This window comes from Corapipo altera, unplaced genomic scaffold, assembly GCF_003945725.1.
Source record: "Corapipo altera isolate COAL_440 unplaced genomic scaffold, ASM394572v1 44, whole genome shotgun sequence".
NCBI classification, from domain to species: Eukaryota; Metazoa; Chordata; class Aves; order Passeriformes; family Pipridae; genus Corapipo; species Corapipo altera.
Window position 1 is genome coordinate 12,813,575 of NW_020884880.1, and position 18,654 is coordinate 12,832,228.

Consider the following 18,654-nt stretch of genomic DNA (forward strand, 5'->3'; position numbering starts at 1 on the left):
CATCACAGAAGGTTAAGAACTGATCTTTACAACTTGGCCAAGAGAAAAAGTACACTGAAGAGACAGACTTTCCATATCTTAAGAGAGTAATATCAGTACAGACATAGTATTTTCATTCTTATACGGTGCCCGGGTCAGAAGCTGCTATAAGGAACACACAGTATGATTTTTACAGTTAATTGAACTGGGTCATGAGAAAGCTGTAGCCTTAGGATATTCCAGACTTAAATGTTACTTTGACATGCGCTTGCCTTTTGCTGAAGCAAGTGTCTGCCAGGCAGCCGTGTAGGAGAGTGCAGGTGTGCTTGTGTAGAGGAAAGTATCGTACTCTTTTTCAAATCAGTTTCTCACAATGGAACAAGGAGTAATGTTATATTTGTATGTGGTAGGGTATCACACTTGCCAGAAGCTGAAAGAAATGACAAAAGATGTAAACAATTTTGTCTTGGCAAATGACTAGCAGTAAGGAAAATGTCTTTAAAAAAGAAAGAGGGGGGGAGTGTTTGTACTGGACAAGTAATTAGAGTAACTCTTGTTAATTTGGCCAGTGTTTGTAGTGGAACTGTGTTTTTGATGGAAGATGCACATTAATTTTCTTAGTTAAGTTGTGGTTTGCTTCAGTCTGGTATTCGGCAAATTTGTCATGTTTTTGGCACTACGTAAGCTGTAGCAAATTGTGGCACAACAGTACTTTAAATAGTTTTTCTTCCTTAATACATCCACCTGTCCATCCTATCTCTTTCATGACAAAAGGAACAATTAATATTTTAAAACTCATATGCCCTTTTCACTGCAGGTGCAAAGCAAGCAAGTTAGACTGTCTGTTGCTAGCAACTGTCAGAGCAGGCCCCACTGCCTGCTTAATGGAAATGTTAAATGGTTGAAACTGAACAGGTGTTGTCAGGAGAAGAAAATTATTGAGGGAATTTTCCCATACTGCCCTGTTTACATTAACTCTTCATAAGGACAAAGTACGTTAGCCTAAAAATGAAATATGTTTGCATATGCATACTATTTATCTGTATAAAACATACAGCACGTGTGCTGTTACATGTGGTCCTTTGCACATCCATTTTTGTAGATCATCTAAATAATTACTAACTCTTGCATTTAAGGTGTCTTCGGGATGAAAAGGAAAATTATCTGGGAGTTGGAGTTCCAACAATCTTGGTCGAATGTACTTGTATTTCCACCTTGAAATAAGTTGGTTTTGTGCTGCATTATCTAGTTGCAGAATAGAGCCAAGATGCACAAAAGTCAAATTTGTGCTGCAGAGATTACAAAGCAAGGGTAAATTTCATCTGTATTTATACTTGATAACACAAATGCACATGGAGGAGGGGAAAAAAAAATCTGGTTGTAGGGGTTGTTCTTTAAAATACTTTTCTTTTTTCAATAGGATGATGACAACACCGTACCTTCTGCTCCTGATCCTCCAAGTCTTCTCTTGCGTGAGCGTGGCACAGGTTTCTGCTTTGATTCCAGGTAGATGTTATCTTTTATTGGTCTTTAAGGGCATGGAGAGGTTTCTACAGAACTGGATTTTTTTATTTTTTTTTTTTTTTTTTTACTCAAGGGTAGGGGGTGGAGGTGAAAAATTACCAAGCGTTTTCAACGAATGTTTGGTTTACAGTTAACCGGCAGAGAATATGCTGTGAGACTGGGCAGGCTGTTGGTGCTATACATTACTTTGATGGAATTTGGACAATTTTTTTCAGTAAATGAATGAGTAACTTTTGTTTTTTCTCCTCTCTTGCCAACCTAATTGTGAACCTAAGTTTAGAGCTTTTATAAAGTGTTATGTTTGCTAAGAGCAAGCATTTATGAGAAAGAGAGAGGCTTCCCATGAAACTATTTGGCCATTAAGGCACTCAATAGATTTGTATTCAGTGGTAGCTGGAATTATGTCAAAATTATGTTGCTTTTAAAATGCCAGGTTATTTTGGAATTCCTGTGTAAACCCACTCTTAACTGTATTGAGTGCTTTCAGCAAAAACATTTAAATTAACTGCTTGATACTTAGTTACAAAGTTCACTCAAATTTAAGTTGGTAGTAAAGCTCTTAATGTCCATGGCAGCAGGATCCTAATTTTAGTTTTCAAACACAGGTTAAATAACAGTTTCCTTTTTTCTTTTTTCTTTCTCTCCACCTCCTCCTGAAGTTTTGATGTGCACAAGAAATGCCCTCTCTGTGATGTGATGTTTCCACCGAACTACGATCAGAGCAAGTTTGAGGAGCACGTTGAGAGCCACTGGAAGGTGTGCCCCATGTGCAGTGAGCAGTTCCCGCCCGACTATGACCAGCAAGGGTTTGAGAGGCACGTTCAGACACACTTTGATCAGAACGTATTAAATTTTGATTAAATACTTTGTTTTGCAGTGTAGCTTAAAAAACCACCACTTCTGAGTAGTCCACCTATGGAACAAAACCAGTGCAGCTTTCTGTAACAGTGCAAACTTCTGATTAAAAGCTCATGTACTCTAATGGGAGTGGCAAGTCGTTGCTGTAAGCTGCTATAGGGTTATCTTCTCTCTCTGCCTAACATTGTACTCAAGAAACCCACAAACCTCCACCTTATTGTGTATGTAGCTATTTCTTCCCCTACTTAGTGGAATTTCTAAGGACACAGGAATGACTTAGCCTCAGAAAAAATGAGACCAGCTTCATGGTACTCTTCAGCTACATTTAAAAAAGGTCACCAAAACACCTGTGGTTTTTCTTAACCTTGATAACTGAGGTACCATTAAAAATGTAACAAACAGGTGTTTCTCCTAGCAAATCCATGTAGTTTTTCTGAGTAACACTTAAATTGGAAAGTTACATTACTTACCCTATGAAAATAGAGTTTTCTAGTACACTTCTGAGATCTAGATGCATGTACTGTGAGATTCCAGGCTTGCAACAAAAGGAATGGCAAATACTTCAGTTTTACATATAGAATGTTTGCCTTAAGGGATAACACTAAATGAGGTATATGTTATATTTTAAGGCAGTGTTTTTGAGTTGAACGAAACTGCTGTGCTTAAATGCCTAAAAGTAATTGTTTAAAAAAATAATTGCCATTATGTTTCATTCAGTAGACAATATTGTTCTGTTTTCACAACAGTGGATTGTGTTCCTTTTGGCTTAGGGCTTTTAAAAACCTTCTGTGTTTTAACTTTATGTATTTCTTTCAATAAGTAAAAACATGTGTGTATATCTAAACATTTTATATTTACTTTAACTGTATTAAGTAAATTTGCTTTCCACTTGTTGTACAGTAGTCTTGTTACATTAAAAGCAGAATTATTCATGGAGTCAGTGGTCCTTTTTTTCCTGCTGCTCATTTTGAAATAAAACAGAGTGTAAACTTTACATAGAGTAAATGGTGATTCAGCTTGTTATGCTCCTCACATCTATTTATGTTCTTTTTTTTTGAGAGGGAGACTCAGGGATTAAGGCTGGGAGTAGCTTCTGTTGTCTGCAGTTCCCTCATGAACATGTGTAATATCCTGTTCTAGGTAGGAGTTTTTAAAAACTGCATGACATGGCAGCAGCTACTCATCAGTGCTCGTGTGCCATTTGCAGTCTAAAGATTTTTGTAACTCTGAACTTCATGTTGATGATGGCCCAGGGTAAAGCAAGGAAGTACCGAAAGAGCATTTTGTCATTTTTTTCTTACTGTAACTCAACAGCACATGAAAACTGTTAGAACAAGCTCTAAGAGTTTGATGATACCTAAGTAAAATAAACAAATAAAAGACTATACACAGCCCAAGAACTTAACTCTTTAGGATAGGAATGAGGAACGAACAGTCTTCTTAGGTCAGAGGCAGTTTATTTTAAATGTGATTTGATTTACATTTATAAGCAGCTTTCCTGACAGGAATTCTTTAAGTTGCCTTCAGTTCTAAAACAAACCTCTGTCACTTTCAAACTTAAAGTACTTTGTCCCCAACAAAACATATGAAAATATAATTTAAAGCACACTTTTCACAGACACAGTACAATACATTCACTATACACAGTATAACAAAATAGTCCCATCTTTACCTGTTTAATAATACTGTCACAATGAATAGGTAAATAGAAACTGGAATTTAATTTTTATAGTTGAAAGGAATTTACATGCAACAATGACGTTTTACAACTGTTTAGCTGTTGAACGAACTCGCCCAGCCTGTAGTTCTTGCACTAGGAGCAGAGCCAAAACATATTCGTTGGCCAGATCTGTTGCCAAAGCTGCAGAAGGTGGGAAGTGGCCTCATGGGGCCTTGTGTGTACTAGTAACTCTCATGTCTGGATCATCCTTTAAAACCAGCTGACAGCACTGCTGTCACAGTCACCTCTCTGAGAGCTGAGAGTGATGTTTCACTTCACTTGGGCTGTTCTAAACGCTTATTCATTAGGATGATTCCTAAGTGTTTTAATGAGGCTTTTACTCTGCTGGAGAATAGGTTTGTCATCCTTACAAAGTTTTCCTTTAAAGCTCTGGAAAAAAAAAATAGAGAAAGCTCATTCCTCCTTTATGTGAGCTTTCTTTTGCACTTAAAAGAACAGGAACTAAGCCAAGGCGATGACTGTGTTAACACGGAGAGTTCCTCCCTAACCCTTGCCGGGCAAAGAAGTGGTTCAGGCCAGGGCAGGTGGAAGGTGCCCACCTCTGCTCCTGGCCAGCTGAACTCCAGGAATAGCACTTGTGAGAGAAGAATGCTCAAGGCAGGATGGCAAGCAACAAATGTTCAGGTATGGTCCAGACACGAAGCGCTCTCATGTTGGCTTTTAAGTCAGTCTCTGACCACCTGCTGCAAGAAGCACTTAATCTTCAGTAAGGCTCATATGTCATATTTCAGCAAAATTAATCGTAAAGCTAAACAGACACATCCAAATGGAATGCGGTGACCTACAATGAGAAGCAAAAAATGCACAAAGAAAATCTCAAAAACACAATAAACGTGAGGGAGAGGCATTGGAACTCCCTTAGCACAACTAACGGACCTCCTTAAATCATGCGCAGAATTTTTCATTTTTATTTGCAACCACAGGCACATGCTCGTACAGTAGTTGCAAGAATTGGCAACACATAAAACATTAAATCTGTTGGCAATAGAGAACTACAAAGTGCTTCAAAACTTCATCTGAGATGAAGATAATTGTTTCTCACACACACATAAATTTGCACTTAAGAATTTCCAAGTGTCTTTTTAACAGATAGTTCAGGGGTAAATATTTAGTTGGACTGGGATATTGGTCCTCAAAAGTTTGATGGGCATGAACATAATGTGATGTCTTGTACAGAGGAAAAAAAAATAATTGCTAATGCTAAAGTGATTGTTTACTATTTTGAATGGCAAGGTTTTCAGCATTTCAAGAGGGAGAAAAAAAAAAAGATTTGCAAGATAATATAAAATACAGCAAGCACACCTTTTTATGTATGTTATTTAAGTATGAAAATATTTTTTAGCATATTATGTTAAACATTCTTTCTTATTTATATTTCCATTACCTAAAAGACTTGCTACTCCACTGATAACTCCATTATGTAAGGCATGTTAACTATAGTTTGACGAGGGCGGTACTGTTTTGGTTTTGCACACACATTGACAGATGCATCAAAAGTCTTCATCACGTTACAATCTTGAAAGGATGTCAGTGCCAAGCTCTCCTCCTCACACTCCTGTTCAACACGTCAGTACAACTAAATATGCAATGTCCCCCTAGTTCTTTTTTTTTGTTTGTTTTGGAGAAAAATGTTCTGAAGAACCTACAGCTTTTTTAGCACCTTAAAGTAATGAAAATGGGTATGATGATAACATGTGCAAATGTACAAAATCATTAACTCTACAAAGATACATCATTCCAAAATTACAGAAAATTTTAAAGCATGCATTTAATTTTTTAAAGGGTTGCTGAATGCTTCCCCTGAAAAAGGTGGCTGTTCTCAAAATCAGCAACTGCTGGTGAGGATTTCTTGGCACATTTGTGACCAGCATGTTATTGCTGCATCTTCCTGATAATCTCAGCAGACACGGGGGGATGGAAATTGATTGTGTGGTGCCGCAGGCCCTGAGCTGTCTTGTAACTCTTTCCACAGCGACATTTGAATGGTTTGCGTACACGGATTTGTGTCCTGTGGCCGTTCTTGGCGTGGTACTTTATACCATTCACATTCTGTGAGTGAGAAAGTAAAACGTTAGTGGATAAGGTCTGACAATGGCTTGGCTTCCAGTTAAAAACCAAAAACGGATCACTGCTCTGGGCAAAAATACAGATTGCTAGAAGCTCCCCCTGGGTGTTACACATGCACTGTTCCCTCAAGGTACCAGGTGGGACAAAGAGGAGAAGCATCTGTGTGGTTCTAATGTACAAAACTTACCTACCTGGATTATTACCCTTAGGTTAGCTCAGTTGGTTAGACTGTGGTGCTAATAACACCAAGGTTATGGCTTTGATTCTTGTATGGGCCATTCACTTAAGAATTGGACTTGATGATCATTGTGAGTCCCTTCCAACTCAGAGTATTCTGTGAAATCCTGATTTTTATCTCCCAACGCACAACACTTTCTGAAGAATACCATTTAGTGGGCTCACACATGGATGTTCTTTGCTTCCTGACATCTTTTTCATATAGCATTGACAAATCTTATTCAGAGGTTTGTTTACAAGCAAACAAAGAATTGGCATGAAGACTGAAGTCACACTTCTTCAAAAAGCTGAGGCTCCCCCCATGGTGGGTCTGTTCTATTTTGTGTCATTGTTTCTAGATATGTCTTTAGGCACCAGCAAATTCTGATAGTTTACACATTGCCTCCAAAGAATTAACTGCAGGGAATGCTTAACTCCAAGAGTTACAAAGGACACTTAGAAAATAATCCAGAGAAGCCATCTTCAAAATAGCTATTGTTTGGGAATATTCCACAGCTAAAACTAGAGAACTGATCCCCACTTGAGCAAAACACAGCACCACAACATACACCCCATTACACAGGAAAGGGCAGGAAACGGGCCACACTTTTGCCAGATCAACCTAAAACCTTACTAGATATATATCAAAATAATTCCCATGTCTTCCTTTTCCCATATTTCTGGCAAAAATGGAAGAAGCTATTGTGATCTCAACAGCTGCTGTGATACAGCTTTATATAGTATACTGGAGTCTCCCATCTGCTCCCACTAAGAGAGCTTGGATTTTTTGATTAAGGAAAGGAAAACTGTCTTTCATTTTAGTTTCTCTGAGGATGAAATCAAAGAAGATACCAAGACAACTTGTGACAAAAAGAGATAACTCCAAGGCTATGCTGTGTCCTCGCTGAAGTTTTCAGATACATATCTCATAGTTTTTTTAAAAGTTATTAAAAAGAAAAAGCAAAAATCAGTTAACAGCTGGATATTAATTAATGCACAACATTACATTTTAGGGATTTCTTCTTTGCTGAACTGTTGCACACAACAGAAAGTCCCCTTGGCTCTTTAAGCAACAAGTTCAGTTTTATTGATGCACAGCTTACAGTAAGTGGAAACCCCAGCTTGGAACTCACAGAAAAACAGTCTCAAATATCCAAGTTGGAAAAGGGGAATTATGGTGCAAGACTGCAAGCAACTGCTCTGCCCAAAAATTTATGCTCCTCTCCTCTAGAGCATCCAGGCACTGAATCCTCACCTAAAGTTGCAAATCAAGCCCCTGAACTGTCCTTTACACTCTTAAAACTTCTGAACAACTCCTGCACAGCTGTCTCCTGAGACGTGGGACCTGAGAACCTTCCATCTCCAACACAAACAAGACATAGGAATATGAGCCATCAGTGCAGGTTACATCTGGGTGCACAGCACTCAGAAGAGGCAAAAACTGTACCACCACAACTGCAAGAGCACATCAAAGCTACACATCAGCCTTGAGAGCAGCAAAGTGAATTCTCTGCAAGTAATCTGAGATCCAGAGGCAGCTTTTAGATGGTTTCGTACACAGTTGCAACTTCCAGCACCCACTCAGCAACAGGATTATTAGGGTGGGGGAGGGCAAGGAACGTCACTGGCTGACAAGAGGACTCTCAAAAGGCATTTGTCAACATCTGTGTACCCTTAAGGACCTGTACCTTCAAAAGAGGAGAAAATCTGGGGGTGACCTGCTAAACTTTTGCTACTGCAGTGAAGTTTTAAAAACAAAGCTGTCCTTAAGCCCTTTTACCCTATAATAACGCTATTTTCCTAACAAAAAGCTGTTTAGACTTTTAATTTTTCTGTGAAACCACTTTTAGATTCTTCTGAGTTACTATTGACTGCTAAAGATGCCATAAATCTGCAATCACAAATATCCTTGCTGTTCCATCCCAACGGTGCTCTTCCGATACAGATTTTTTAATGATCCACTCAGCTCCTGTACACCACATGCTTTGATGAAGGGGGAGAAGTACTTTCAGGCAGAAAAATTTAAGGAAATGCTAAACCAGAAACCTATGTGGGATGAATTGGGCCATGGAAGGTTTGATAAACAGTCAACCACACAGAGCATGAGGAGCTTGTACAACATGAAATTTGACCTGTACTCCTGTCTAAAAGGAAACTGTTGTTAGAGTTACAGTGGACTCTTCAGCACTTTTTCCACTGCTGCAATGTAAACACTTCGTTGTACGTCTGGGCTGAGTTTGTTGAGGTACAGCAAAGCCCACAGCCAAAGTCATACATCACTTTTATTGCTCTGGTTACTCAGGTTGCTCACTATTTACTCTCACAAATGATTGAGGAAGAAGATGGCAGTAGAGAAGGGCAATCTAAAATCTTAAACAGAAGGAAACAATTATTAACCTGGAACAAGATCAGGAGGCGATAGAGAATTTTAGAATGGCACTGCCTGGTTTGCACAAACACAGGGGCTCTTCCTGGGCAGGGCCCCTTGCACAGCAGGACTCACAAAGACGCTGCACTGCAAAGAGCCTGCCACCCTCTTCAAGCAGGAAAAGAGATGGCAAAAGGATGTGGGTTTTTTGAGATTTCTTGTTTCAGCCTTGGACATTCATATAATGTTTTTGTACTCCTGGCTCTTCCTCTTGAAGTTTTCTTTGCAGGTCCAGTTCCTCTGTTCAACTTTCAAACGCTGGCTCGCTCCTTTCTTTCAAGTAAATTCCATTTCCCCCCCGTCTTACTTCAATATTCTCCTTCCCTAAGCTCTGCTGAGTCTCACCACTCTTAGATGAGCCTTCCTGCAGATTTTCCCCACCTGACAGGCCTAGTACCTGAAGGTACCACTTCTCCTCTCGCCCAAGGCCAAAAAGAAGTCATGCATATAAGCTACATTTTGTATGCACAGAAATCTATTATTCTTTTATTATTGTATTTGCACAAATTAGAAAAATTAGGACAAATACTCTAGGGTTTTCTCTATAGTAGTATATATGCATTATTTGTGGGGTTTGTTGTATCTATCCTGTATCAAACTTCATTTGCTCTTTGGATGTTGCCTGAATAAGATTATCTAAATCATATACACATTTTGAATATCCTTCTCTCGAGCTGGAGACCACTCGGGTGGTATTGAATAAAAGGAAAACTAATTGCCACATTCATAAATCCCCATTTTAGTTCCTACAGGTGGTATTTTGCAAAGCACGATAATACCCACACATTTCTGGACAGAGCATCTAAATGTGGATGTAAATTCAAAATCTGGTGAGGGTGAACTCCACAGAAACAAGGATAACACCTTTGGGTTCCTTTGAATCATGCAGATGGTTTTCTAAAAATCAAATTTCAGGCAGCAAACACGAATCACAGTAAGAAGAAAAAAAATCCATAAATAGAAAACTATAAAATAATTATAATTTCTTCTCTAAGTCATAATTAAAGAATAAAGCAAGCTTCAGAAATTAGTTCAGAGGCTTGTGTTTTAAGTATCTAGAAGTCCGTGTGCTCCAGGTTAATTTAGCTGTTTCTGACTATCCCACGAACAAATTTATGTATCACTAAAAAAAAAACAACCTGTGCTTTTTGTCTCCCCTTGGAATCTGTGGCTCCTCAAGAAAATCTGTGCCATAGTCTACAGAGAACTAATATGTATTATAAGCAAACAATTTTTAAAAGAAAAAATGAAGTTCCTGAAGAACAACTAAATGTTTGTGACTCTATTTGCACTGCCTATGGGAAAGTGCCAGGAGATAACTGCTGGGCAGGAGGCCAGCAGGGTCTTCTGATACACATCTGGGCTTGTGTATAAACATGCTCTTATTACAGTTTCCATTGTCCGCCCCAGCCCATTCCTTAGGAGTATTTGTTGTACTCATTCTTGTCTTATTTACCTTTCCATAATGAATTTTCAGGGCAGAGGCCATCTTTTATCCTTGTACATTGTTTGCAAAAAGGTGTCCCATCCCTACTGGGTCCTGTAAGAAGTACTCTAATACAAATAACATCTCTAAAAATACCACTTCTGCTCCTCAAACATACGTCACCTAAGGCCAGACAAAAGAAAACTGTGTATTTCCTTTCCTCCTTGCTCCCTAAAGGAATGCATCCTTTCTCAGCCGTAAAGTGAGTCTGGCAATTACTGTATGTACATGTCCGTGTTCCTGTTTGGAGCACTATAATTGTTTTACTGTCTTGACTGTGATTATCCAATACCCACCAAAAAATCCCAGTGCTTTGATCACAGGACTCCCTACCCAGGCTCTGCAAATAATTCATCTGAGGAGGGGGCTAAACAGAAGGAAGATAAAGAGGAAACAAGAAACACAGCTGACACGAAGCTAAAAGGAAGGAAACAAAGATAAAAATGTAATAAGGAAAAAAAAATAAACTGAAAAGAAATAGGGAGGAAACAGAGCCCACAGAAAAGAGAAATGAGGTGAGGCAGAGTTTAAGGAAATGTGTTTTCCTATCAGGACTAAACAGAGGTGAGTCTCTCAGGAAAATACGGTACTTTTTATTTGCTGCTGCTCTCTGTCAGTCTCTGTAGGGGTCGTTAATTTGTTCCCTGTCCCACTGCTCTAACATTAATGGTGTACAAGACATCCCTTATAGACAGTCCTCACACATTTGAGATGAAGGTAGTGAGATAGCAGAAGCAGGCACAAACAGCTTGCTTATTTGGGCAATAAAAAGACAGAGGGCTGGCAGTCAAACAGAGAACAGACAGGATATAGCAAATTACAGGGTTCTCCTTCTAATCTTTGCCATTAAGTGAATGTTTTCTGCAATGCATAGATGCCCTCTGGGCACAGCAACTTCTAACAATCACCATGGCTTGTTTGCTTCCTGAGCTAGGGATTTAGCTTTTATACCATATGCTTAGTCTGGCACAGCTTCTACCGCACACAAGAAAAGTACTGATCTTGAATAACGTGGATATATCTGCTAAGCAATACTTGCAAATATTCTGAAATCATCTTTCCCTCTGCCCTGGCCCCGGAGATGGTGTTCAGTTTTTCCTATAACTGGAGAATAAACACTACGTAGTTCAGGATAATCTCTGCAAAAAGACTTCTATGTCACTAAGAAATGAGTATATTGCTTGTGTAAGTATTGTTAATATTAAGTGATCTGTACAGGAATCTGAGTCTTGTGATTTGCTGCTGTGGGAGCTGCCACCAGCCCAGAGCAGCTGCAGCATCACTGAAACACGTTTTCATCCACAACATGGTTTCATGTACAGTTTATTCATTATACAGTTCCTGTCATAACAGTTTTAGCTGAAATGCTATTGGTCCTCCTATGGTTCTATTTCATATTTCTCTTCTCTTTTAAGTCCCTACTTGTCAGTTATTTAAAGGAGAAGCCATAAAATAGAACAAGTATAAAACCGACCCGACCACTGCAGCTTTTTCTAGGGTGTAAGTCAATTTTCCAGTAGTTCATGCAAAAACGTCAGAAAATTACTTAGAGAAAGTATGCTAATATGCTATTTCTGTTCCCAAATGTGAATGACTAGAGAATACCATACTGAAGTCCAAGCTGTTCAATACAATTTAATCTGTCTCTGCACTGATTAATGTGAAGCAACACTCCTCTCCCTCACAACATCACGACACGTGATCAACATCACAACATCAGCCAGCTCAACGTTCAAATTTAGAAATGCTTCACTTTCATAAAAAGATAAAAATTTCTCTTGATGGAGAGTAATTAAAGAAGGGGTGGGGGGTTTGGGGAATTGCTTCCCAGCATGTCACGCAGTGATGCAAGCCCTGCACACGGGGTCATTGATGGTGTACAGATGGGTCACAGGGACTTGGACCCAGGATAGAATGATGCCTGAATTTCTCCAAGACTCTGCCTTCCTGAGATGAATTCTGACTTGCAAGATGTTAACCACCACATCCCGCACATCATCTTTTCCAGAAAATGTACCCTGGGCACATTCTCACTAAAGAAGAGCAGTATCTCTAGCAGTTAAGCAGAAGGAATTCATTCGGCACAGAAGAGCAAAAGCTTTTTATTTCATGTCTCTGAAAGGGACCCAAGATTATTTTGCTTGTAGTACCTCTGCAGTACTACAGTAAATTTGTCTAAATAATAGAAAGCTCATTAAAAGGTGTAAAGCAAAAGAGTCACTATATGTAATCTATCTTGACAGACAGGGATGCAAAAGGCACCGCTTGTAAAACCGACAACTTGGCTGTGCTTGAGAGGAAACCAGTGAATAAAATATTCTGCTAAAATACCACAAACATAATTGTGAAAAGTATTAAATGAGAAAGGTGCAAACTAACTTTAAAAGCTTCGTCCTGACTACACTATCAAGGAAGAAGGTAGGTCTGCACTACTACTTACCTTATATCTTTTTTTACATCCAGGAACAGGACAGGCAAAAGGTTTCTCATCCCCTCCATTCATGCACATTGAGCTAAGGATAGCTTCAGAGCTGATAGCACTTTCTGTAGTCCAGGACTCATCACTGTCTGATTCTTCATAGTCTACTTCCTCCTCATCATATTCACTACCTAGAAAAGCAGGATAGTCAGATAAAAAGAGAATAAATAAGAGCAGAGCAAGATAAGCCATTCTGCATTTATTACATCAGTTATAATGACTTGTAATTTCCCCACTTTTGTGTTTTCTGGAAGACAGTTATTTTTAATTTTATAACCCTATCTTTCTTGTAGTTATTTATTCCTTCATAAAGACACCAGTGGTTCTTTTTCTAATAACCAGGAGAGGCATTAATAATATATCTTCATAAACTGTTAACTGCGTGGCACAGAAAGTTCTAAGGACTGATTTGAAAATGCAGTTTCATTGTTTCTCAAACACCAGGATCCTTCTGTCTTTCCCAGTGCCTGAACAGAAAATGTGCTCCCTCTTGCCCCCCCCATTAGGCTAATTTTAAGGCATTTCTTTATGCAATACAATACTGAAGAGTGTAATTCTACAGATCATAAACAGTGTAAAATAATATGTTGACAAGTCTTAATGCATTTACTAGCCCTTTGGAATTAATAGGAATTATAGCACGACATTAATAAGAATTATATTGTAGCAATTATAGTTGTGAAATTCATTCCCTCAGGTGTGGGGATAAATTGCATTGTGTGGCTGCCCTGAACAGACTGCATTATGTTCCAGATATGCTACAACAGTCATCTGAGCAGCTGGTGCTGAGTTTATTTATTATTTTTAATTGCAATAACTATTAATGAAATCCTCTGAAGAAGTTAAATGTGAAACAAGAGAAATTAGAAAAGCAGAATTCCAACTATAAAAATACAGTTAAAAAAAAAAAAAGCAGGGGAGGGAAGAGCCAGCTGATTAAAAAGAAAATATATGCATAGAGAGGGAGAGAAAGGGAAAGCTGAGGGAAACTTCTGTGGTGTCAGCAGGAGGTGGTGCTGTGTTTCCCCTCCCCTTTCTTTTTTCCCTTTCCCAGCTCTGCTAAATTTTATCCTTTCTGTTGAAAGACAATTTGGCTCCAAGTGCTGGAATAGCTCCCGTTATTAAAGACAGTTATGTGACACTTCCATGGCTCTATTTGCTTCCCTCATATGCCCTTTTAGTGCACGTCTCTAAGCAGCTCTATGCACCGAGAAGAAGATGTAGACAGATGCCTCATGGCACTTTAAAAAAGAAACATCCCGAATTCACAGGGAAAACCCGTGCTGCAATGCACTATGGGTTCTTCAGGGGTTTTTTGCTTCTGGTGAAACTAAATTCACACCCATTGTCTCAAACTTTTCCCTTCGGACTCCCCCTCCCCCAGTATTCCCAGTCAGACTCAGCACTGAGTAACAACACGTGTCAACTGGTAGCTGCAAGCACTCAGGGCTCCTGAGCTTTAGTCAGATACTGTAAGTTCGCTTACAGATGTCAGGCTGTCCACGTTTCTTTCCTGTGGTTCTCATCCGTACAGGGTGGTGCGCAGATGAGGAAAGATGGATGGTTTCCCACCAGCAACAACTGTCGACATGAGCGCACGCACACACGCTCTGCAGCACATCTGGAAAACTCTGCCCTGCTGACTGCGACTCCTTATCCCACACCGAACGAGTGAAAGCCAAAGAAAGCATTATTGACCTCTTAAAATATTTCTGAACTCTAGGAACAGTTAACCTAAAATGAAGTTAAGAGTTGTTATAGTTTAATTAACTAATAAAAAAATGGAGGCAAACCCACAACTCTGCTTCTACGATTTCCTGCCCTTGATTGTATCTTGATGGAAAAAATTCCTCAAGCTGTTCCTTTCAAACTTTTTAGCTCAGTGGGTTTTTTTTAAGCAAATGCAACAGAAAACCCTATTGTAAATACACATATGCACTCCTAGGATGACAAAGTATACAATTCTAAACACTGATACCAAAAATTTCTGCCATTATAATCACCCCCCTTGTGAGCTCCCTCATGAAGGGGTGATTTCCTCCCAAACGGGACTTTGTCCTCCCAAAGAAAACATCATTTGAGACTGTTAGACATATTTTAAGGATACCATTCCTTTTAGTGATATTGAGGAGGCCACTTTTATAAAGCAACAATCTCTACAAAACTTAATATGCAATATGGTAAATAAGGGAAGAGATACACAGAACAGTAGGAAGAAGCAGCAATCAGTGCTGTTATGCATTTCCCTAGGTTTTCACGAAGGAATTAAAGGGCACCCTTTTAATTTTTCTAATAACTTTGTACAGTAAGACCCAATTCTGCAAGAACTTTTGCCTGTACTTTACTTGTTGGTAGACTCAGGGAAGAAGAGAGACAGAAAAGACCAAAATGTGTGTGTAAGCATCCATGAGATTAGACCACCATTATGGTGTTTTTTAAATCACTTACCTGAACAAAAATACAAGACTTGGTCGAGTATAGTCAAACCAGTTGTTTAAACAATATAAGCAAATGCCCAAGTCTTAAATTTTTAAATACAGACATCATTACAGATTTTACATATATGATGAGCTTTTTCATAAAAATGACCATAAAAATATGTATTTCTTCTTGAACAAAACAGTAATACTAATGGTGCCATATTACATCATGCAAAGCTGGAGCTGCAGTCTATCAGTGTTTTTACCTAACAGTGGCCTATTGAACTCTATTGTTTCTACTCTCTTAAAAAAAAAAATAAATCCCAAAATGTATTTTAAATGGTCTTGGTATAAGGAAAATGCAAAAAAATTACTGCCTTGAAAAGAATTCATTACCAATAAAAATTTAACCTTAAAATAATTATGTTGTTTCAGTTGTCAAAGAAAAACAACACTGATTTATTCATGCTCTTAACTGATTCTGCCTCAGAATTTAATTTCCTTAGTTGTCAGTGTCTAAGAGCAGCAACTCATGTGGTGCCTTGCTGACTGCGCACAACACATCAGAGAGGGGAGAAATAAAACAAGAGGAAAAACAAAAAGCACGACACACAGATTGGTGCTGCCATTATAAACAGCCCCTAGATGAGGTATTTTAATTAAGCGGTGTAAGGCTGAGGATGGTGGGTTTGCGAAGCCATTCCCACGCCGAGCAGGAGTCCCTGGCCCTGAGCTACACACGTCAGGTGTACAAACTGCAACCCGAGCCGCCGGCTGCCCTGGCTCCTCCGGGCAGCTTTCCAGAGGACCAGCAGTGCGCCGAAGGGGGAGTGCACAGCAGCGCACTTTGATCAAGATAGAACTTGCTTGCTTGCTTTTTTTTTTTCAAACTTGGTTGGTATTTCATAATTATATCTGTAAATATTTATTTTTGAAAGGAAAAAAAAAAATAATTGCACACCTTTGCATCTTAACCTAATGGCCTGGTCCAGGGCGTAACTGCTGCGTGACTTGAGCAAGTATTTGCAATAACTCTTAAGAGAGCTCCAAGAGAGCTGGCTCACTGATCTCCCTGTGGATGCTGCCATGCACATGGAAAACAGAACGTTCTGCTGGGGCACGCTGCCCTTCTGGGGGACTGAGCAGAGCTGTTCTTGTAGCATGTGTGCTAACGGCTTTACCAGTCCTCATTGTGCTTGGAAGGCAGATTGATCATTCCCCCATCAGTACTCAAAGGAAAAATATCAGAATCAGGCTTCAGAAGTGTGAATGGCAAAAGAACCCTCCCTCCTCAAAACTCAACAACACACAGTTCTCTAAGGCAAAGCATGGAAATATCTGGTTGATAGAGCAGCATGTGCTTTCAGCAAAGCAATGTACAAATATACAATATCATTACCATAACTAAATACTAGTTCTACAATAGCAAGAAAACTGCCTTCTCCACCTCTCTCCTCTGGCTTTTTCTGAGGTTCCTTGCTAGCTCATTACTCTTTACCATAATATCCAGTTTAATCATCTGGCTTTCATTCAGAGACCCTACATAGTTGTACCTCAGCCTAACCTAAACCCACTGCTTCATTATCCAAATGACTATGTTAAATCTTAATACTGAGCCCACCCTTGCATGCAATATTCTCTCAGTCCTGGCCCACAAAGCCATTTCCCAACTCCTCACTCCAATGGCCTTGCCAAAAGACTCACTTCATCTGTGCTGCCCCCAGCAGACCAAAAAAATTAAATAAAACAAAGGCAAGAAAAGAACGCTAGTTTAGTTTGTTGGGGTTTTTCTTCTGGAATTTTCCATGCTGAGACAATGCCAGTGGTGGAGGTGGACTAGAGCTGCACACCACTAAGGTACAGCTTGCATAGAATGCCATACTGGAGCCAGGTATCACATGAAATTATCAGTTATGAGACGACAGAAAACATACCGGGTCACAAAGAGTTCTGGCAAATTATTTCTCTTGTAATTTTCACACTGCATTTAAACAACCCATCACAAATGAGAAAGCTGTCTGCATCACAGCAGTTTACTTGCCAAAAGTAAAGACATGCATGAAAAGGGATTACGATTACTGCCTGCAGGGTAAGAAGCCTTTGTAGTGTGATAAGAAGTAAAGTTGCGCTATAAAGACTTGGTCTACCTCTTCTTCCAGTCAGCTTTTGCTGTTGAAATCAGTGAGAACATCACTTAATCCTACAGCAAAGATCTCACCACTTGAATGCCCATCTACTACTTTTTCTTTTTTCCAGTATATGAAGTCAATAATTTAAATAGCTAAGAAATATTTTGCAGATAGGTAATAATTTGACAGTCTGGAATAGACAACATCCCAGCTACACTACTGAAAATCTGGGGCCTTATCTTTTATATTTCTGGGGTTTATTTGGAATTCACACGACTGTAGCCAAGATAAATTCTACCTTTCGTGTTAGTGAATTCGTTCCACCATGAGATTTACAGAGGATTTTCCCCTGAACTTCGAAAGAATCTAGTAGGTGCACATCATTTGTAGTTATATTGCTTTTCAAATCTAAAGACTTCTATACTGTGCCTTTAAATATAACAAAGACAAAGCTGATTAAAAACAGCACAAGCTGTGTGTGTCGTTACAATGAGTAGGATCTATCTTGACCTCTGATCAAGAACATAATGAGTTCTTCCTTTCTCCTCCCATGAAGAAAAACAAACCCAAAACATTCTTACCAATTATTTTTGTGACCAGAAAGCATACATTTAAGTATACAATGAATAACTATGAGCAAATAGCTTACTGCAGTGGGAACCAACATTGCTGGTGTCACTGAAAGTTCATGGTAATTCCAAGGATTTCTCATAAAAATTCAGCTTCACACTTTGTCCCGTGTGGGACTTGCAGTTTGCATTTCATAGAAACAGTTTTATGAGAGCACTTCTTATGTTAAGAACTTTGCATTCCCATATACTGCGACAGTTTCCTTCATTAAAAAAGTGAATTATTAATATTATGTGAATTTTGGTCTAATACTAAAGCACATTTATGGATTTGTCAAACTTCTTCCCTCTGTGCCCATGGATGCACACAGCCTCCTCCATACTCATAACCAGGGAGAATGTTCCCACAGCTGATAGATCATGCTGATCTAAAGATGTATCAAGTCATTCAAAATGAAACATTCTTCCTTTCTATAAAGCACAAGGAATAAATGCTAGGGACAATGAAATACAAAATAGTTAAATAATACGTGTCAAAGCCTCTATGCAAGTCTCTGTCTAGAAGCTGCAGCAGGACTTTCCCAGCTGTGACCTGGTATGGGGGGCACAATGACTGGATCTGCAAACTCCAGCAGATTTCAGACACTGGATCCTCCAGATTAACCCAGGGTCTTTCTTTTGCTTGCTTGCTTGTTTTGGGGGCAGAAGGGGACTCAGAGGACAGAAAGTGGTTTTCAGCCTTTGTGAAAGGTCAATTC

General features: G+C 39.1%; 2 protein-coding genes across 7 annotated transcripts in view; one reads left to right on the forward strand and one right to left on the reverse strand.

The window, feature by feature from the left end:
* The window catches only part of TAX1BP1 (Tax1 binding protein 1), a 52,902-nt gene extending 49,605 nt beyond the window's left edge, over nucleotides 1–3,297 (forward strand). For all 6 annotated transcript variants that reach the window (XM_027639176.1, XM_027639175.1, XM_027639179.1 and 3 more), the window contains 2 exons: nucleotides 1,400–1,485; nucleotides 2,163–3,297. In XM_027639176.1, the coding sequence (XP_027494977.1) occupies nucleotides 1,400–1,485; nucleotides 2,163–2,364 (288 nt within the window). In that variant the 3' untranslated portion in view covers nucleotides 2,365–3,297. The remainder of the gene's footprint in view (nucleotides 1–1,399; nucleotides 1,486–2,162) is intronic.
* A 501-nt stretch (nucleotides 3,298–3,798) lies between these two features.
* The window catches only part of JAZF1 (JAZF zinc finger 1), a 189,936-nt gene continuing 175,080 nt past the window's right edge, over nucleotides 3,799–18,654 (reverse strand). Inside the window, exons 4-5 of the mRNA XM_027639277.1 lie at nucleotides 12,740–12,909; nucleotides 3,799–6,151 (exon numbers count right to left, since the gene is read on the reverse strand). Of these exons, the coding sequence (XP_027495078.1) occupies nucleotides 5,975–6,151; nucleotides 12,740–12,909 (347 nt within the window). The 3' untranslated portion in view covers nucleotides 3,799–5,974. The remainder of the gene's footprint in view (nucleotides 6,152–12,739; nucleotides 12,910–18,654) is intronic.